Source organism: Sphaeramia orbicularis, chromosome 20 (genome assembly GCF_902148855.1).
Source record: "Sphaeramia orbicularis chromosome 20, fSphaOr1.1, whole genome shotgun sequence".
In the NCBI taxonomy this organism is placed as follows: domain Eukaryota; kingdom Metazoa; phylum Chordata; class Actinopteri; order Kurtiformes; family Apogonidae; genus Sphaeramia; species Sphaeramia orbicularis.
In genome coordinates, this window is record NC_043976.1 from 6,312,080 (window position 1) to 6,330,310 (window position 18,231).

Sequence of the window (18,231 nt, forward strand, 5' to 3'; positions counted from 1 at the left end):
CGGTGATATTACAGATCTGCAAAATGCTCGAGTCTGTTAATTCGAAACATACCTATCAAACCGCAGTTTTGTTTCCACTGACTTGACAATTGTGAATAAGTTTTTTAGCCAGATGAAATATGTTGGTACTCACTTTGCACGTGAGGTCGAGGTTGAATCTCGCTGGTCACCGCCTATTCCAAACGTTCTTCAGACGGCAAAACGTTTCAGTTTCCACTCTTGATAACGTGATTTGTTCCTCAAAAACCTCCTTATCTCATCTCCACTTTCTGTGGCTCTGTACCGAACACAACCTTTCAAAATGTTACGCCTCGCTGTGCCATTCTCAAAGACAGAGAAAGTAGCCTATCTAGGAGCTGATCTGAAAACAGTGTGAGTGTGTTAAACGTAATTATGTGAGGGCACAAAGCTGTTCTGAGATCTGTACCGTACGGCGTTTCGCTGCAGTCTCCGCCCAGTTTGTCTGTTCATTGGTCAGTTTACTATTGAGACGCACTGAGTGGCTGGGGTCTAGGTTCTTATAGGTTTGATGTATTGTCAATCATAAAGCAATGCTTTCGGGGTAAATCCGCCTCACTGCCCACAAAAGAAAACAGAACAATTGCACTTGGACACTGTCATTCTTTTGTGGACTTTAACTGAATTGTATTTAGTTTTATTTTATTTTTTATAGACCCCTATACTAATGATTGTGCTTCTTATAAAACCTCCCTGTTATGTATGTTTGTCACTTGTCAAATCAGTAAAATATATGATTTGTTTATGATTTTATAGTGCTCATTTAGTTGTAGAGCTTCCTATTTTCTGTTTCTGCTCGTTTTGATTTGTCAACAGAACTTACACACACACATATACATATATCCACATATTCACCCAAGTTCATATGCACCTGCTTTTTATTATTTATTTATGTTGTTGTCTGTTGCTTAATTTTCCTCACTGGTTAACTTATCAATTATAAATTCAGGTTCTTATTTTAATTACACTTTATTGTGATTTAAAATGTATCCCGAGCAATGGGGCGCTTCAAGATATAAAAGTAGTTTCATTACTCCCCCTACAGGCCATACTACCGAATACCGCAACAAATATTCAGGAATGAGAAAATACACGCTTGAAGGTTTTAAGAGAACCTTGCCTGAAGTTTTTTTTTTTTTTTTTTTTTTTTAACTAGAATGAATTAACAAATATGTAAATTTTGTCACACTGTGTATAACTACTGAAAACAATGATTCACACAGTTTTGAAGATCTAAAAAAAAAAAAAAAAACCTCCCAAGACTGAAACATGACATACTTTGTCAAAGTTTTTAAACAATACATGTTCAGAAACGCTGTGCTCTTTGCGTGTGAACAAGTTCTAGAAATATGCTAACAACAGAAGCATGCCCCTTTGTGCCCTCTTGTCCCCACATTAAAATAGGTTGTGTCCCAAAATGCTGAACCGTGGCTTCTTTTGTCCTCAGTCCCGGATATGATTTGGAATTTATTGTCTGGGAACAATAGAACCCTGCAGTCGCCTACTGGCGATTATTCACTCCGAAACATTAATACAACCTGGTAAAAGCCATGAAATTTGCTGCTTTGCATGCATCCACTGTATCAGTTTTCAATTGAATTCAATTCAATTCAATTCAACTTTATTTGTATAGCCCAATATCACAACAAGGTTATCTCAAAGGGCTTTACAGAGTCAGTTGGAGTAAACAACAGTCAAATAAACAGCAAGAAAATGAGTAGTGTCCAGGGCATCCCCCATCCTTAGACCCTCCTTCTTGGCAAGGAAAAACTCAAAACCCAGTGGGAAAAGGGAGAAACCTCGGGGAGAACCACAGTGAAGGAGAGATCCACTCCAATGGACGGACAGGCTATAGATGCACCAGGACTGATGGACGTCCATTTGCAGATGTAGTTCTAGTCTGCAAGGATGCAGTAGGGTGGACACATGGGGGGTCCATCCCGCTGGATGACAAAGGCATATGTGTAGACTTCTAAGTGATCACAATTGTTCTCGTCATGCTCCTCACGGGACTTGTTACCTGTGGCACAGTAATGAAATACTAAATTGTCTCATATATGGAGGTGTATCTTTTTAATTTAGCCAATATTATATTACTATATTTCCTTGTAGCATGTTTACAGTTGTTCTTAAATTATTAGCATTAGCAATTGTTTTTATTTAACTTAAGACAGTAAAATGCTAAAACAACCTGTCTTGATATGTACATATTTCCATTTCTACATATTGATTGAATATGAATATAAATGAGAAACATTAGAAACATTTAAATGAGTAGGTTCTATTGCTGTTATTGCTTCAGATAAACACTGCAATGTCATAAACCAGCCACTAGATGACAGAAGAGACCAGGACACTGTATGCTGCAGCTCCAGAGACGCCAAAGAAATCGTATGACACATTTAAGCAGTTATGATCCAAAGACCTGTTTGAATAATTTGTTATAAACGTTTAAACAGCACAAGTGGGTACAGTATGACAATACTTTGCACCGGTACGCACATGTAAAAGGGCTTACAAGTTGTTGTTGTTTTTTTTTTATTCCATCCGTGTCTAGCCAGTTTGTGTCCCGGATGTTGCCATCGGAAGGGGGAGGTGGAGATGAGTCAGGGTTGCCAGCTAATGCACAACTCCACCTTTGTCAATTGATGGATGCATTTGCAATAAGTTATTTTGAGTAATTACAATTAGCGATAAAGCATACTAATATGCTTTCTGTGAGCATGAAGTAGGTATTTGGTACTTCATTCAGTTTTCTGGACATTTAAACAATTCTCTAACATGTTCCGAAGCATCTGAATGAAAACAAAGTATATCGAAATTATAGATCCACCGTATATGTATACGTATACAAAGAGACTATGTTAATATCATATCACTGTGCTGATACTGATATGACTATGGGAGTTTTTCCAGCTGCCACACCGATCCAGACTTCGTTTGGGTTTTCCTAATCTGGGGACAGTTTCAAACCTGGCAACCCAGCGCGCAGCTCTACTGCTACGTTTTCTGGGTAGATAGAGACACGGCTGTGTGTCGGAGTGGGAGATGGACTGAGTGAGGGCGCTCTTTCGACCAGTGAACCTGATAGCACTGAAATACCCACAAGCTAGGCTGAAATAATTGACGAATTTCAGGTCGCTGAATCAACCAGAAAAACATAGTACCGTTACCAGTCTTTCACATCCCACTCCAATCACACTAACACGGCATTGATGGTAATGTATGCAAGGAAACAACCGAGACTCGGCGATGGGTAAACATCTTTTTAACGTTACTTATTCAGATTTTCTCGTTCTCCGTAGCTACGCTTTGACAATCCGCCATTTTTACTGAAACCAAAATAAGTGTCTGGAAACTTGCACGTTCAGCTGTTGCAGCACTTTCAACTGTTTGTCTACGTTGACATTTCAGTCGTCATATTCACAACTATTTTGTTTATATTTGCAGGTGCGACCGAAGAGATTCTCAGCCCTATCAGGTACTTGTAGCAACCAGTAGCCAGTTAGCTTGCTAGCAGCAAATAAGATTAAAATGGACACTCTAGTTCAGGCTTCTGGAGAGCACAACAGGCCCCACTCAGTGCGGAAAATAAAGTGAAAAGTAAAGGCTTATGCCGCAAATACCACTCAGAGCGCCGTAAAGATTGGCTAACATAAACAGCGACAGTTAAAGAGCATATTCGTTTACTGAATTCGTCGAATTCAACAGTTTTGGGAACGGCACTGACGACTTTTATTGCAGCTCACAGCTAATGATAGCCTATTAGCTTTAGCTTCCTTGCCAGCCAGTCCGAGTAGGGCCTGACCGCAATCTGTCATTTTAAGAATATAGCCAGTTAAGCCCTCAGTACATCAAAGTGCTCGATATATTTATTGCACGCCAGTATATATGTTTCAGAATGTATATTTTAAGCAATAAAGTAAGCGTACCCGTCGGAGAGCTAACATGTACTGTTTTCTCAGTCCAAATTAAGAATATTGAAATATTGATCCGTAAATATGTCATTACCTAATTAGGAATAGCCCAGGTGATGTTTTGTCATCAGCATAGCCCCTACAGCTGTACAGTAACACTGCAGTAGGAGGATATGACCGAGATTAATTTGCTCCTCTCAAATAAGTCAGTGGCTACATGCAAGGCAATTGACTTAGCAGATCAACTTCTGAAATATTAAAGCCTTCATACATACGTAGTTTGACATGGTAGTAGTTTGAATAGTCAAATAAAGTGGTAGACAGAAGGATAACACTCACTTCAGCGGTTTGATTGTAAAGTGTGTTTGCACAATGAATACTGGTTGTACTAGATTCTAGGGTATAGTGAATTATATACTTTGTGTTTGCAGACTCTCAAGTACTCGTCCAAGACCCATCCAGGAGGGGACCACCGTCATGAAAAGATGCGCACTGACTCAGATGTCACCCCTCCTTGCAAAATGCTCAGGAGGTCTGACAGCCCTGAAAACAAACACATCGACAGCACAGGGCACAGCAGAGGAAAGGCTGTCCATACACACCGGGCCAGAGACAGGGATGGAGGTGAGAGTAAACATGTTAAGGTTAAAAAAGAAACTCATAGATCTCTATTATGCTACATGTCATTGCTGTCCCACAGTCACTTGTGGTTTTAGTGTACCATTTTATGTCTGTAATCTTTAGCACTAAAAGTCAGTAGCTATTTTTTTGCTTGTGTTTGTACGTAGGTTTTTCATTACTTGTAGCTTTGGAGCAGACCAGCTTGTTATAGATATGAAAGCTGTGACATATCTAGTACCAATGTATCAACTTTGTGTTTTTAGCATTTAATTTTAAAGGTGATTAAACTGCACATTTCATTAGCTAGTAAGATTAGACTTTGTTGTGAGTTCATATTAGTTTTGTTGGTGACTGTAATGAATGTTAAACCATTTGTATCCTTTAAGTAAGATATTGTTGAACTTGTTTGGCTACTATATCTGGTGCCTCTCGTTGTGTGAGCTGGCTGTTTCTTACCATTTTCACCGACACTACCATCAGATGATGTTAGAAGTGCTTTTTGTCAACAAGGCCCAAATATTTTTAAATATGAACGAGAAGTAATTTAAAACTCGTAAAAATCTTTCCTTGTTTCTTCCTCCAAGATTATGTGAACACAGTTGAATCAAATATTTCTGCATTTAAAGTGTCTGATTCATGGGTAGTGAAGAAATTTGATTTATCTAGGTTCAAAGGACTTCCCCTCAGTTCTATTACTTTTCACACAGAAATATCCAAGCATATCAAAATAAGTAGTATAGAGCATTTGAGAACTTTGACCAATGTTCTATTAATTGGTCAGATTTGTTTTGGACAGAAATAACATATGAGTTTAAGAAGTATCACTGCATCGCTATGCAGTTTAACACGGAGCAAGAGCCGATTTGGTGTTTGCTCGTATTCAATGTAATTACCTGGACATGATGCCAGCCAAAGCAGAAGTCCAAATGCACTTGATGGACACATCTATGAGAATACTATGGTGCTTCACGTTTTGCAAAAGACATTCCGTCTTCAGCGTCCAGCAGCAGGAGCGATTTAACTCAAACTTGCAGAGTACATTTGGTTGTTGGGCTAGATAATTTCAGACTGGGTTCCCCGCAGGGTCTTAAAAAGTCTTAAAAGTCTTGAATTTACGAATCTGCATTTAGTACCTTCTTTAAAAAAAAAAGTCTGTTAAAGGTATCAAATTTAATACAGTAGGTCTTAAGTTATGTTGCCATAAACTTGTTCACTGTGTTGTGTTTAAATGTGTCTGGGAAAGTCCAAGCTGCAAATGAAGGAATTTTGGTCTACTCAGTTCCATCCATTCCAACCTGACAATTTATTTTGAAATTAGGAACCAATTATCACATAACATTCAGCCCAACACACGTGCAGCCATTAGTCACGCAGGCGCCTGAGAAAGCTTACTTAGGGAACTTTAAGGAACGGCTCTCACAAGTGAAAAGTAAGCATGGGGAAGTGCAAATTTAATGATGCCAGGTTGGAGAAAAGATCACTCTCAACCTGGTTGACATGAGTGTTCTAACTAGTCTTAAAAAGGTCTTAAAAAGTCTTAAATTTAATTTGTAGGAACCATGACAACAACTCAACAGGTTTGAGGGCCTTGGTGCGGCTGTTGTGGTACACACTCAAGTGGGATTAGTTAGGTTCCCTTCAAATGAATGAATGAATCGCACCAAGAAGGTAAACAAGGACTATGAGTTACCCAGAATTATTAAGTGCAGGTGAAAAATTAGTTTTACAGCAACATGCTTAACTAAGGTGTTTGAGATATTGGATGTATTTGTTTTAGCATTTGTGGAGTGATACATTAATGGAATGGTTAAGGTGTGGTTTAACAGTTTTAAGAAAAAGGGGTTTAGTAAATGGGTACTGTAAAAACATTTTGAAGGTCATTTGTGTTTTGTTTTCCCCAAAGGTACTTACAGCTTCATCAGAGTTTTAATGCAGGTAGAGGAACTTCGTAGAATGAAGAGAAGCCTGATGATGTAGTAGAGTTGAAAGTCTAGTGACCATATGTTTGAGGAATAAAAATGAGCCTAATAGAACTTGTTTACAGTACGTGATACTGTGTGAGATTGATTTAGTGTCAAAGGCTGAACCAAACAGTGTATTAGGCAGTGAGCCGTGCACCCGTGATTTGCACGGTTCATTTTCAAAAAGCACGGCCAAAAAAATGGTGCACGGCTTGCTCAAAGTCATGCTAATTATCGATATATTGTTGCCTTACCTTGTCACGGGTATTGCCATGTCAAAATGCAAGCGGTTGGACTATTATGCCACGTTTCTGCTACGTGGTACCGGCTCGACACGGCTTTTTTGCATATCCATTATGTAAAAGAACGTGGAATCTGATACTCGATACAATTTTTTCCGTATTTGCTTGGCCGAGATTCCAAAATGGGTGAAAAGACACTAAAATGTGACGTGATAACACTGCAGACCACTGATTGGTCAGAGACTTGTTATTGTGTCATCAAGTTGTGACCAGCCATTTGGGGGAAAAAAAAACATCCGGAAATTCTCAGTAAATATAACAGTGGGCTAATCCATGATGACAGCAAAATGACATTGTGGTCGGTCGAGGAGGTTCAGACATTTCTGTCCTTGGTGGCTGATGAAAAAATTCAGTGTGAGCTTGACGGGGCAACACGCAATGAGTGAGTTTATCACCATCTCTCTAAGCACCCGGAATATTACATACTGTTTGTTTTTTTTTTTTTTTTACACACTCTGATCTACTATTTCAGCCTAATACACTGGAACCAAGTAACATTTGCTCAGTCACAAATGCTATGTAACAGCAGAATATTTTGATGTAAGGGGTTTTACATGTTTGGGTTTACACAGCATCCAGTAAATTTTCTAAAATGTTGTGCCATCATCTTATGAGGTAGAAGTTATTCCTGTAAGGACAATTGACATAAAGAAAACAAGAATAGATTGGCATTGTAGCCAGTTTAATGATTAAACATTCTTTAGTATTTTTTTTTTTACCTTGCTTTTTGGCAGTTGTTTCATAAGTTGGGCCAAGTGACAGAATGCTTTACCATTACCCTCATTTTGAAGTTTGCCCATCTCGTTTGATTTGTCCCCCATCAGGTATCTGCACATTGTGACCAATTGGTTCCAACCCTATCATTTTTAGAATAGCAAGAACAATTCTATCTTAAAATCTAGAGCTCAGATGAGCCATTTGTTGTGAGAACATTTGGCTCAGTTAATAAATGGTGTTATTTCTAATGATAAATCTATAGATAATTCTGTTCTTTCTTTGCAAGCCTTACAGTTCATTTCATTGATGACAGAGAACCAGTTTCATGGAGCCCTGGGAGGTGAGAAGTACATGAACTTTTGAAGAATGGGGTCCCAAACTGGGTGCTGCACTAGTGCACACATGTTGGACATGCATGAGGTTACCATCATGTAGGGTTTTATATAAGTACATTTACATTGTATACTGTGTCAGATTCTAAACATTATTTATTTGACCAGTTTCAAGATGTGAAATGCTGTTACCCATGGAACACCTGAGGTCTGATACACAGCACATAAATGATGTTTTGCTATCATCACTTACTGACACACTGACGTTAAGTTCATTAAAACTGCTGGCTTTTGTTTGTTTATATTGTGTACACTCAAGGGACACATGTAGCTCTGTGCTTCCAGTGTTTTCAAATGATGTGTGCTACAGCGTTTTTTGGCAGCTGTCAGAGAAACATAAAGGATGAATGAAATGCATCCGAGACTGCATGCAAATTCTGCTTATGGAAAAATACCAGTTTCTTGTATCAAGAAAAAAAACTTCTTTTGGATGCTTTAATCACTTGTAGATCATCAGTCAATATACCTACAAGATTTGATGAAGATTGATACATTATGTGAATTACACTGACTGCACATGTGTAACAGACATGTGAAATGACAGTGTGCTGCTTCCCATGCGGCTCAGGGTTAAAATGGATCAGGCTTTATATACAGGGGCTGATACTAATCACACTGGGTTTGGCCTCAGCAGTTTGGCTCCGAAAAGCCTTCATAATTTTCTCATAACATAAAAATGATAATGGGACTGGGTGATCTGGCCAAAAATATCATATTACAATCTTTTGAGTTAGAATCACTATTAGGGATGCAAATTATCGATTTATTCATTAATCGTTAGTTGGTTGCCCTTATCGATCGATTAACGATTAATTGATAAGCAGCGATTTTCCTGAGAACCTGAATTTCTCTTTCAATACGGTCTATAAGAATAAAAGCTAAATATTGTTTATATACTTCATGAAAAAAACATGTCATATGCCGTAATGATTGATTTACTGAACCATTGGATACAGTCAGTGTTTCCTGTGGGATTCATCTGTTGATGTGGTGGTGTGTAATGGGGGGGGGGGTTTCACGTGTGTGCGTTTCACCGGTGGGTGGTTGGGTGCATGCGTGTGTTTCGGGGGGGGGGGGGGGGGGGACTCGCACGCGCAGTACGGCTGGGGGATGCGTGCATGTTGGTTGGTAATCGCACATGTGCGTGCATCACTTTCCGTCCTACTTCTAATACATTACAGTACGGTGCAGTCCGTGCCCCCGCAGAAGTGAAAGTGAAACTTTTTGCTCATTGATCTTTTCCCTACCTCCTGAAGCTTCGCAAATCCTCAACATACCTGTGGCCCGAATCAGGAACCTGGAGGATATTTTCAACTTCTGTCTCACTGAGCATGGACTAGACCAACCTCCAGGGAAAACGCTCCGACACCGACCCCACATTTGTGCGTGTATTTAGTAGGAGGTGTACCGCTCCCACAAACAGACGGGTCGGTCTGTGTTTGGCTCCACCCTGTCCATAAAGACATTCTAACTCATCAACACCATGATCCGGTTCAATGACCGACTATCCCAGCCGTGGCGTCACAGCATGGGCAAACCGGCACCCTTCAGACAGGTGTGGACGGGCAGAAAAGGGCAATTAACTGACAATAATTTAATCAGGCAAATTCTTATCGACAGTTAATTGTTAGTCGATTAATTGTTTACATCCCTAATGACTATCCAGTCTGAATCACAATTTTTCTCGCCACCTGTGAAATTTAAGCTTGTTACAACCAAATACCTCCAGTTATTTGTCTAAAAACTCTGCATTTGTCCACATTTTGGACCAGTATTATTTCATTCTTGGACAATAACTTAAAGAACCCACAAACAAATATGCTCACTGAACAGTTATGGTCTCATCCTCCCGATCTGTGTGTCATACATTCTGTGACACCTTGCAGTGTTAGCCGTTTACCCAGACTGTGGCATATTGCCATAGTCCAATTTGTCTCACCAGTTTCACAAGGAACCAAAATATTTTCACACTTCTCATAACAACATTATTGTGCACTCTTACTTGAGCAAAGCATCTTTGTAAGGACAGCCTTGCTGCAAGAAGGCTTGATGTCACTGTGATTATTTGGTGTTTGAAGTCATCACGACCATATTACAGCAGTAGCACCAGAAAACGCATTATGCAATCTCTAGCCGATAAAAGTGACTCAAAAGGGACTAACTGAAAGTTTTAGCGATTACACCTACTGAATGACTACAAAGAATTTTAAGTAAAATCTTTGGCTTCTAGCAACAGTAATGTTGCAAATCCCCTGGAAACACAGTTTGTGGCTGTATGACATACACTGCCTGGCCTATAAAAAAAAAAAAAAAAAGAAAAAGTCGCACATGCCATATTTCACAGCACCACCTTTCGTTTTGATTACAGGAGACATTCACTGTGACATCTTTCTTGCCACATAATGCTTATGTAGTGTCACAATAAGGTTCATAATATTTTTTCCATCCATAATTGTATTAATTTTTGATTATTGATGATGGAGAATTGGACAGCACATCCCAAATTACAGTCTGGACTTTATGGTGGCCAATCCATGTGTGAAAATGTCTCATTCTCCTTGAACCATTCTGTCACAAGCCTGATGACCTTGATGAATCCTGGCATTGTCCAGTCTTTTTGACTTTTAAGAAATGAGAGGGTACTTGCTGCAGTTAGAATCAGTTCAATAGCCTGGACAAAAAAAATGTAACTGCCTGGATTTAACTAAGCAAATACTTCAGATCCTCCTAGGGCTGCACGATTAATCGATTTTAAATCGAAATCGGATTTTTTAATTAGGACGATTTTTAAAAAAGGGAAATTGTAAAATCGATTTCATCTTTCTCATGCCTCCGAGCCGTGCGCCCCCGCGGGCTACCGTAGGCTCCTCCTGTGACAGCGGTCTGTCACAGAAGTCCGTGTAATGACCACGGATGTTAAGTCTGTTAATGAACTGTGAATGTACTTATAGCAATATAAGCCGTGGCTTCACGCACGGATCCCGCAATTGAAATATAGCGGCATGGGGATCATTCATCTTCCGTTGTCCGGATCCGTACCATACTGTCTTCTTCCGAACTGGGTCCGGGTCTCGGGGTCATCAGCCTGAGCAGAGGAGCCCAGACAGCCCTGTGCCCACACACATCCACCAGCTACAGGGATAGAATCCCTCCAGTGTGTCCTGGGTCGGTCTGTTCCACGCACGGATCCCCCAGTTTAAATAGAACCACATGTGGATCCCTCATACTAACGTGGTCCACGCACGCACACATGACTGATGCCTGTCACTGACTTACACTGGTATCACTTCTGTGGGCCCAGATACCCAGAAAAGAAAAAAAAAAACAGAAGAAAAAACTTTTTTTTTTTAATAATTAATTTAGTCCTCTTACTTGCTAATTTTTTCATTCACAAATGTAAGTTCTTTAACAAAAAACCCAAATATTATTTATGTTTTGTAAGATGTTGAACTTTATTTAAAGCTGTTGGATAAATGTGGAAACAAAAAGGCTATAAAAAACATAGGTATTTGCTCTGATTTGGACATTTTATTATAGTGTATTCCCCCTGACAAACTTATGTTATTTTCTTGTTGTATACATTGTTTGTGTACTCTACTTCATTTCAAAGATTTAATGAGAAAAAACAAAACAAAACTGTGGGTTCATCACATGATACCATCACAGCTTTGAGGTCGGAGCAGTGGCTTGCATTGTGGGCTGCTCAGGAAAACGACATGCTGACTTCTGTTGTCTTTTCTAGTTATACCCAAAAATCGAAATTGAAAATTGAGTTTTTAGAGGAAAAAAATCAGGATTTTTTTTTTTTTGGGGCCAAAATCGTGCAGCCCTAGATCCTCCCATCGGTAAGTACTGCAGTGGTTAATAATGTTTGAGCTGTAACAGGTTATTTAACTCTAACTGATGCAGTAAGTAGTGTCTCATGTCTTTAATGTCAAAAACATTGGACAATGCTAGGATTAATCAAGGTCGTCAGGCTTGTGACAGAATGATTCAGAGAGAATGAGACATCATTTTCATACATGAATTAGCCACCATAAAGTCCAGATTCTAATTTGGGATGTGATAAAGACTTGATGCAGCAGTCTGATTCTCCATCATCAAAAATAAAAAATTAATGCAACTATGGATGGAAAAACTATTATGAACCTAACTGTGACACTACATTGCATTATGTGGCAAAAAAGATGTCACAGTCAGTGTCTCCTGTAATCAAAATCAAAGGTGGTACAGTGAAATATTGCATGTGCAACTTTGTTTTTTAGTCAGGCAGTGTACTTATCTTTAGTCTACGTGTTACCTGTAAGAGATCATAGCACAACTGTGTTTCAGAGAGGGAGATGGGAGAGCATGGAGGTAAAGCACTGCATCACCGAGGACAGGGTGCAGGTAAACACTGACTATGGACAGGTATGTCATACAGCCCCACTTTAAAACAAATACTTAACTGACACTTCATTTCAAATGCTCTGTAAAATACTCAATTCCACTTTCATTGGGTCATTTAAATTGAACCCAGGTAGAATAGGAAAGTCTGGACAGTGCTGTTAGCTGCCTTCATTTAATGACAAACGATGCAAAAAGTGAGAATAAACTAAAATATAAATATTTGGAATATTCAGTGGAAAGAAAAAATAACTAGTGTAAAATGTCTGAATGATGCTTTTTCTGGTGCTCCTTCTGCTGTGCATGCGAACACTGTTAACAGAGACCTTTGATTCCAGGGTGCCTTGCATTCTAACATATAATTATATCCATACAGCAATTTAAAAAATGTTACAAATGTCAAAATATCCTGAAGTGCTCACACTAAAAGCATCTAATAATAGTTGAGCAGCGTAGTGATGATTGGATAGAGAAGCAGGGTTGGTCTTACCATCAGAATGCAACACAGTCTTATGTAGTTATGCTGGTCCTGTCATTCAGTGTAAGGGGAGGCAGGCAGGGGAGCATATAGACTTAAATTTCTTTCTGGTTTTACTTTACAAACTTGTATGACAACTAGGGGTGTCCTGATCCAATTTAAAGAATGGCATTGGCTGCCGATCTGGCATTTTTTAGAAGATTAGATTGGATCGGACTTAGTCACGAGATCGAGCTGATTCTGGCCCAGTTCTGGGGGGTGGAGGAGGGTGTAAACAAACGTCCTGCCCCCTCAAATTAAAGTTTCCCAAGGTAGGGAAAAGGAAAATTAGCTGCACAACAGTGGGAGGTTTAGATGAATTAGTACAGCGTGTATGTTTCACTTTACAGTCCGGTAGTGATGCGCGAGTCGTAGGGGTGTCCCATCTAAGACACTTTTCCATTCGATTCAGAGTGCTGCTATTCGATTAATCAATGATTATCACGATGATAATGATTATAATGATTTTCGATTCATCTTTTTTCCTCATTCAGGATTTTTTTTATTGCTCTGTGGCTACTTCATACTTTTAAACAAGATATATTTGTCATTATTAGTTAAGTTCCATAAAGTTAAGTAATCAAACAAATATGCCTCAATTATCTTTTATTTGTGTCAAACTACTGAATGATCCAACATATTTTCCATCAGGGAACCAACAGGAAAAAGGTAGCAATGGCATATACAGTAAAAGCTGCCCGTATTCACAAATAAAGATTTCCAGTTACCTGCAAAACACTTGCGGTATCAAAAGCAGTACTTTTCAAAAGTATATATTTCTCTATTAATAGTACAAAAAAAAAATCCACATTTTTTTAGGAAATCAAAAATCAAAATGTCCCTAGAAATAAATAAGACTTATTTCAATCAAAAGTGGTTTTCACAGATTTGTGTACTAGTCTAATTAAAAAATAATAATAATTGCCTTTTTAGTTTTTCTGGCCCCTCAAAAGATCCCCAGGAACCCACTCAAACTCTCAGACCCTCCCCACATACATGCTTCTGTTATGTATGTATGCAGAAAACTGTATAAAACAGCTTAGTCATTCTGAACCAACACAAAAGCTAGCCTATTCAGGCATAATAAATGATATCCAAAAAAATCCTTAATGAGCGGCAGAAATCCCATAAGAAATGAAAGATTTTGCTGTTCACAAAGCATGCATCACACGTGGGCGCTATCCTACATGCTTACTTCAGTAGTTCCACTACTTTGGTTTTGGTCTCATTGTACAGTTCGGGAACTACTTTCTGGGCTAAATACTTTCGGTTCGGAAGTTTGTATCTATGCTCCTGTGTCCGCATCAGAGCACAACAGCCCTGCTTTCATACGCAAGCTTTTAAACCCGTTGGGTGAATCTCAGGCTCTGTACTTGTAGCCAAACAGAGTAGGTGTTACTGTGTTCCCCCTGGTCGGCTCTTTAAGGCATCCAGGCGGCATGCGCCACTTTTGTTTTCCTGCCGCGATTGTGTTCCTGTTATTTAGTAATTATGAAAAATAATCGTTTTTGAACATTTATGAATTGTTATTGAATTGTCATGTGTCACAATGTGATTAATCTAATAATTGATGTATTGGCACACCCCTAGCGAGTTGGGTTTTTTTCAACCTGCGGGGCTTTTGTGGAATTATTTGACCCAACCCAGCCTGCCCTGCAAATTAACTGACATTCTTTTGACCCAACCCAACCCACGAGTAAAGTACGGCATGGACCCCCCCCCCCCCCCAAAATAATACCTGGACGGACCTGTCCATAGACGTACTACTGCAGGGGCAAACATACAGCCCACGGGCCAAAACTGGCCTGAGTTACTAAGAGTCAAAGGTGTCATACTTGTTTTAGTTCAGGCTACACATTCAGCCCAATTGTGATCCAAAGTAAAATAATAGCATAATAACATATAAATAATGACTCCAAATTTAAATCAAAATTTCATTGTAAAAAGTCAGTTTCAGATTGGATCAGTATCGGCAAAACTAAACCTAAAAAAAAAATTGGATCGGAAGCAAAAAAAATCCAGATTGGGACATCACCAATGACAACAATATGTAATGCTGTTGCATGATTACACCTTGAAACTTGATGGTTCAGCTTCAGGTTTTCTTGAAAAGGTAAAATTGCAGAGTATGGCTCAGAAGATAGAGCAGGTCGTCTAATATCCGAAGGGTTAATGGTTCAAATGTCACTCTGTCCCAGTCATGTGCCATTGTGTCCTTGGGCAAGATGCTTCACCCACCTTGCCTCCAGTGTCAGTCACACTGGTGTATGTATGCGTGCAAATCTTTGGTGGTGGTCGGAGGGACCGTTTGGTGCAAATTGGCAGCCACGCTTCCATCAGCCTGCCCCAGGGCAGCTGTGGCTACAAATGTGGTTTACCACCACTAGAGGGAGAATGTAAGAGCAAATGAATTATTGATCAACAATGTAAAGTGCTTTGGGTGCCTTGAAAAGCGCTATAGAAATTTAATCCATGATTATTATTATTATTATTATTGTTATTATTATTATAGCTTTTCTATAGTATTAGTGTGATGTAAATATTGCAGAGCACATAGTGCTTATTGTCATGTGTTTGGAAAACATCCCTAATCTTAAATTAATGCTGAATAATAAGTGCGCTTAGAGTTTAGTCATAGAACCTCTGCTTCTTAACCTAAGTGTAATCTAACACAACTAGATATAGATTCTTTTTAAATATAGGCAAACCTTTATTGCTATTCTTTTTCATCATTTATCATGTTGAGTCAACATGTTTCTATGACTCGCAGATGAACTGTTGCCATAATTAACTGTTCAGCATGACTTCGTTATATGCTCATGGTGAACAACAATAACCCATTTTCCTGGGGCAAAAGAGTAAGAGCTCACATAGTTCAAGTACAGTATGAAACCCCGTTTGCTCTACAAAGCAAATCCTTTTACACCAAGGCCTGGTATATGGTCAGCATGAGTGACCTGTCGCATGAGCAACCAGCCAGAAATACTTAGAACTTCTCTTTTTAGTTGTAGATCATAGTTTGATTTCTCCTTTAGGCACTGCCAGAACACATGATACAGATGCATTTTTTATGATGTGGCTTTTAATTACTTTGCAGTACCTCAACTTTGGCAAGACCTATTTTGTTCCTTACTAAAAGTGACTATTTAGGGGGCCAAGCTCGCGGGGACTGTGGGACATGTATGTCGGCATACGCGTTCCACAGTTCCAGCGGTGCCGTGGAACCCTGTTGTTTTTTGTACGGATTTTTATTATTCTTCACCTTATTATTATTATTAGGGGGCCAAGCCTGTTGGGACTGTGGGACGCGTATGCTGGCATACGCGTTCCACAGTTTCAGCGGTGCTGTGGAACCCTATTGTTTTTGTACGGATTTTTATTATTCGCCTTATTATTTTTTTAATTTTTCTGTTGATAAAACTGTTACTGCAGCCTAAACCATACATGGTAGGGCGGTGCAATTTGGAGGGTTGGTCCAGACCCCTGCACGTACCTCAGACACAAAAATGCACATATATCCACCAGCAGGGGGTGCCATAACCAAGGACAGTGCGTTCTAAGTTATCATTCCTAGAACGATCGGCTTCCACGACTCGCCAGGCAGCCAGTTCCTTCACACTGCGGGTTCGAGTTTGAAGCTGGAGGACCTCCAGCGGAGGGGGTTTTCCCTTCTGCCTCTTTTCCATGTCTTTTTCGCGAACAAGACCAAGTTTTCCCCAGGGGTTCGCAAGACAGAGCCGCCCGCAGTTCCGCGTACTCCCGGTCCTGCTCTGAAAAATCGATCTCATCCACTATTAATCGATTACGCAAAATTAAAATGAGATTGATCTAAGATCGATTAAATCGATTTTTTTACCCAGCCCTAGTAAGATGACATTCAGGCTCACTGTTTGACTTGATAGCTGGACCTCAGCATCTGACGGCAGCCTCAATTTTTTCAGTTCTGTCTCAGTCATGTAGTTCAATCTGCTACCAAGTAGTTGGGCTGTCATGATGAGGAAATTCTTTCCTGATGATTGTTACCCAAAATAATTGGGATGAGCAAATTGATTGTCTTTTGCAGATCATTTTATCTTTAACCCTGGGCTTGACCTCAGGTTTTTTGGGGTTTTCCTCTGCATAGTTCTTTAAAGCTCTTGTCTTTAATGTGTGAAGTGCTGTGTTTAATGAATGGCACTGTAACTAAAAGTGATTTGATTTCAGTAAGCCTAACCATGTCTATTTATATACATACAACTCACCTGCTGAAGAACCACTTACTGGCATTTGTAACTAGGGCTGGGTATCATGGCCAATTTCCATAACTGATTCAATTTCAATTCATAAGGTTCTGAATCAATTAATCACAGTTTGATTCGATATCAATTTGATGCAGTATTAATTGATTGATTCAGAATAATTTAGTGATACCAAAGTACAATTTTGAGTTGTAACCTGCTTATTTGAGTACTGCAGTCATGCAACACATCAATTCTGGTATCAATATTGATATTAGAAAGGAAATAAATATGACAATTCAGCAGTAAATTGCTGAGTGTGTTCTTAAATAATGAACAGGACAAGAACATTGCCATGTTTCTACAGAGGCTCAGAAAAGACTTCTTCATCATCTGTATTACCTCCAGCAGGAGGTATTGTGATCGCTTTGCTTTGTGTGTTTGCATGTTTGTTTGTTAGCAGGATAACTCAAAAATTTGTGGATGGATTTTCATGAAATTTTCAGGAAATGTTGATACTGGCACATGGAAGAAATGATTAAATTTTGGTGTGTGTGTGGGGGTGGGGGGGGGGCAGATCTGTCTAGGTGGAGGTCTGCGCTCTGAGTGCTTTTCTTTTTCTGTTTTATGACTGGAGGCTTCTACTCACTGGGTGGGGGGGGGGAGGTGCGCTCCGTGGTTGTTGGTCAGAGGGGAGTGGGGCTGAGGGGTGCGCACGCTCCGTGAATGTTGGTCGAGCTGTCACGAGCGAGACGGTCTTCCCCAGGGGTTCGCAAGACAGAGCTGCCCACCGTTCCGCGTACTCCCGGTCTTGCTCTAAAAAATCAATCTCATCCACTATTAATCAATCATGCAAAATTAAAATGAGATCGACCTCAGATCAATTAAATAAATTTTTTTACCCAGCCCTATTTGTAACACTGGAGGCCATAAATGTAAATTAGAATTGTCTTTACCTTTTTGGATCTACAAACAAATATCACAGGGACAAAGTGACACCAAAAACTTAAATATATTATTACTGACATACACAAAAATGACTAATAAAGGCATACCAATAGAATTGAAGTGCCTTGAGATTAAGGGGCACAAGAATATTCAGAAAAGCATGATAATTGTGGCTAACTGTAATATTTGTGATGAAGTGAAGGCCTACCAAGTAGGAATGTGAGTCATCACAGAC

General features: G+C 39.5%; 1 protein-coding gene across 2 annotated transcripts in view; it reads left to right on the top strand.

Annotated features, from left to right (window-relative positions):
* The first annotated feature begins 3,032 nt into the window (after nt 1–3,032).
* The window catches only part of waca (WW domain containing adaptor with coiled-coil a), a 42,877-nt gene continuing 27,678 nt past the window's right edge, over nt 3,033–18,231 (top strand). For both annotated transcript variants that reach the window (XM_030122885.1, XM_030122886.1), the window contains exons 1-3: nt 3,033–3,274; nt 3,469–3,499; nt 4,367–4,559. In XM_030122885.1, coding sequence (XP_029978745.1) covers nt 3,234–3,274; nt 3,469–3,499; nt 4,367–4,559 — 265 coding nt within the window. In that variant the 5' untranslated portion in view covers nt 3,033–3,233. The remainder of the gene's footprint in view (nt 3,275–3,468; nt 3,500–4,366; nt 4,560–18,231) is intronic.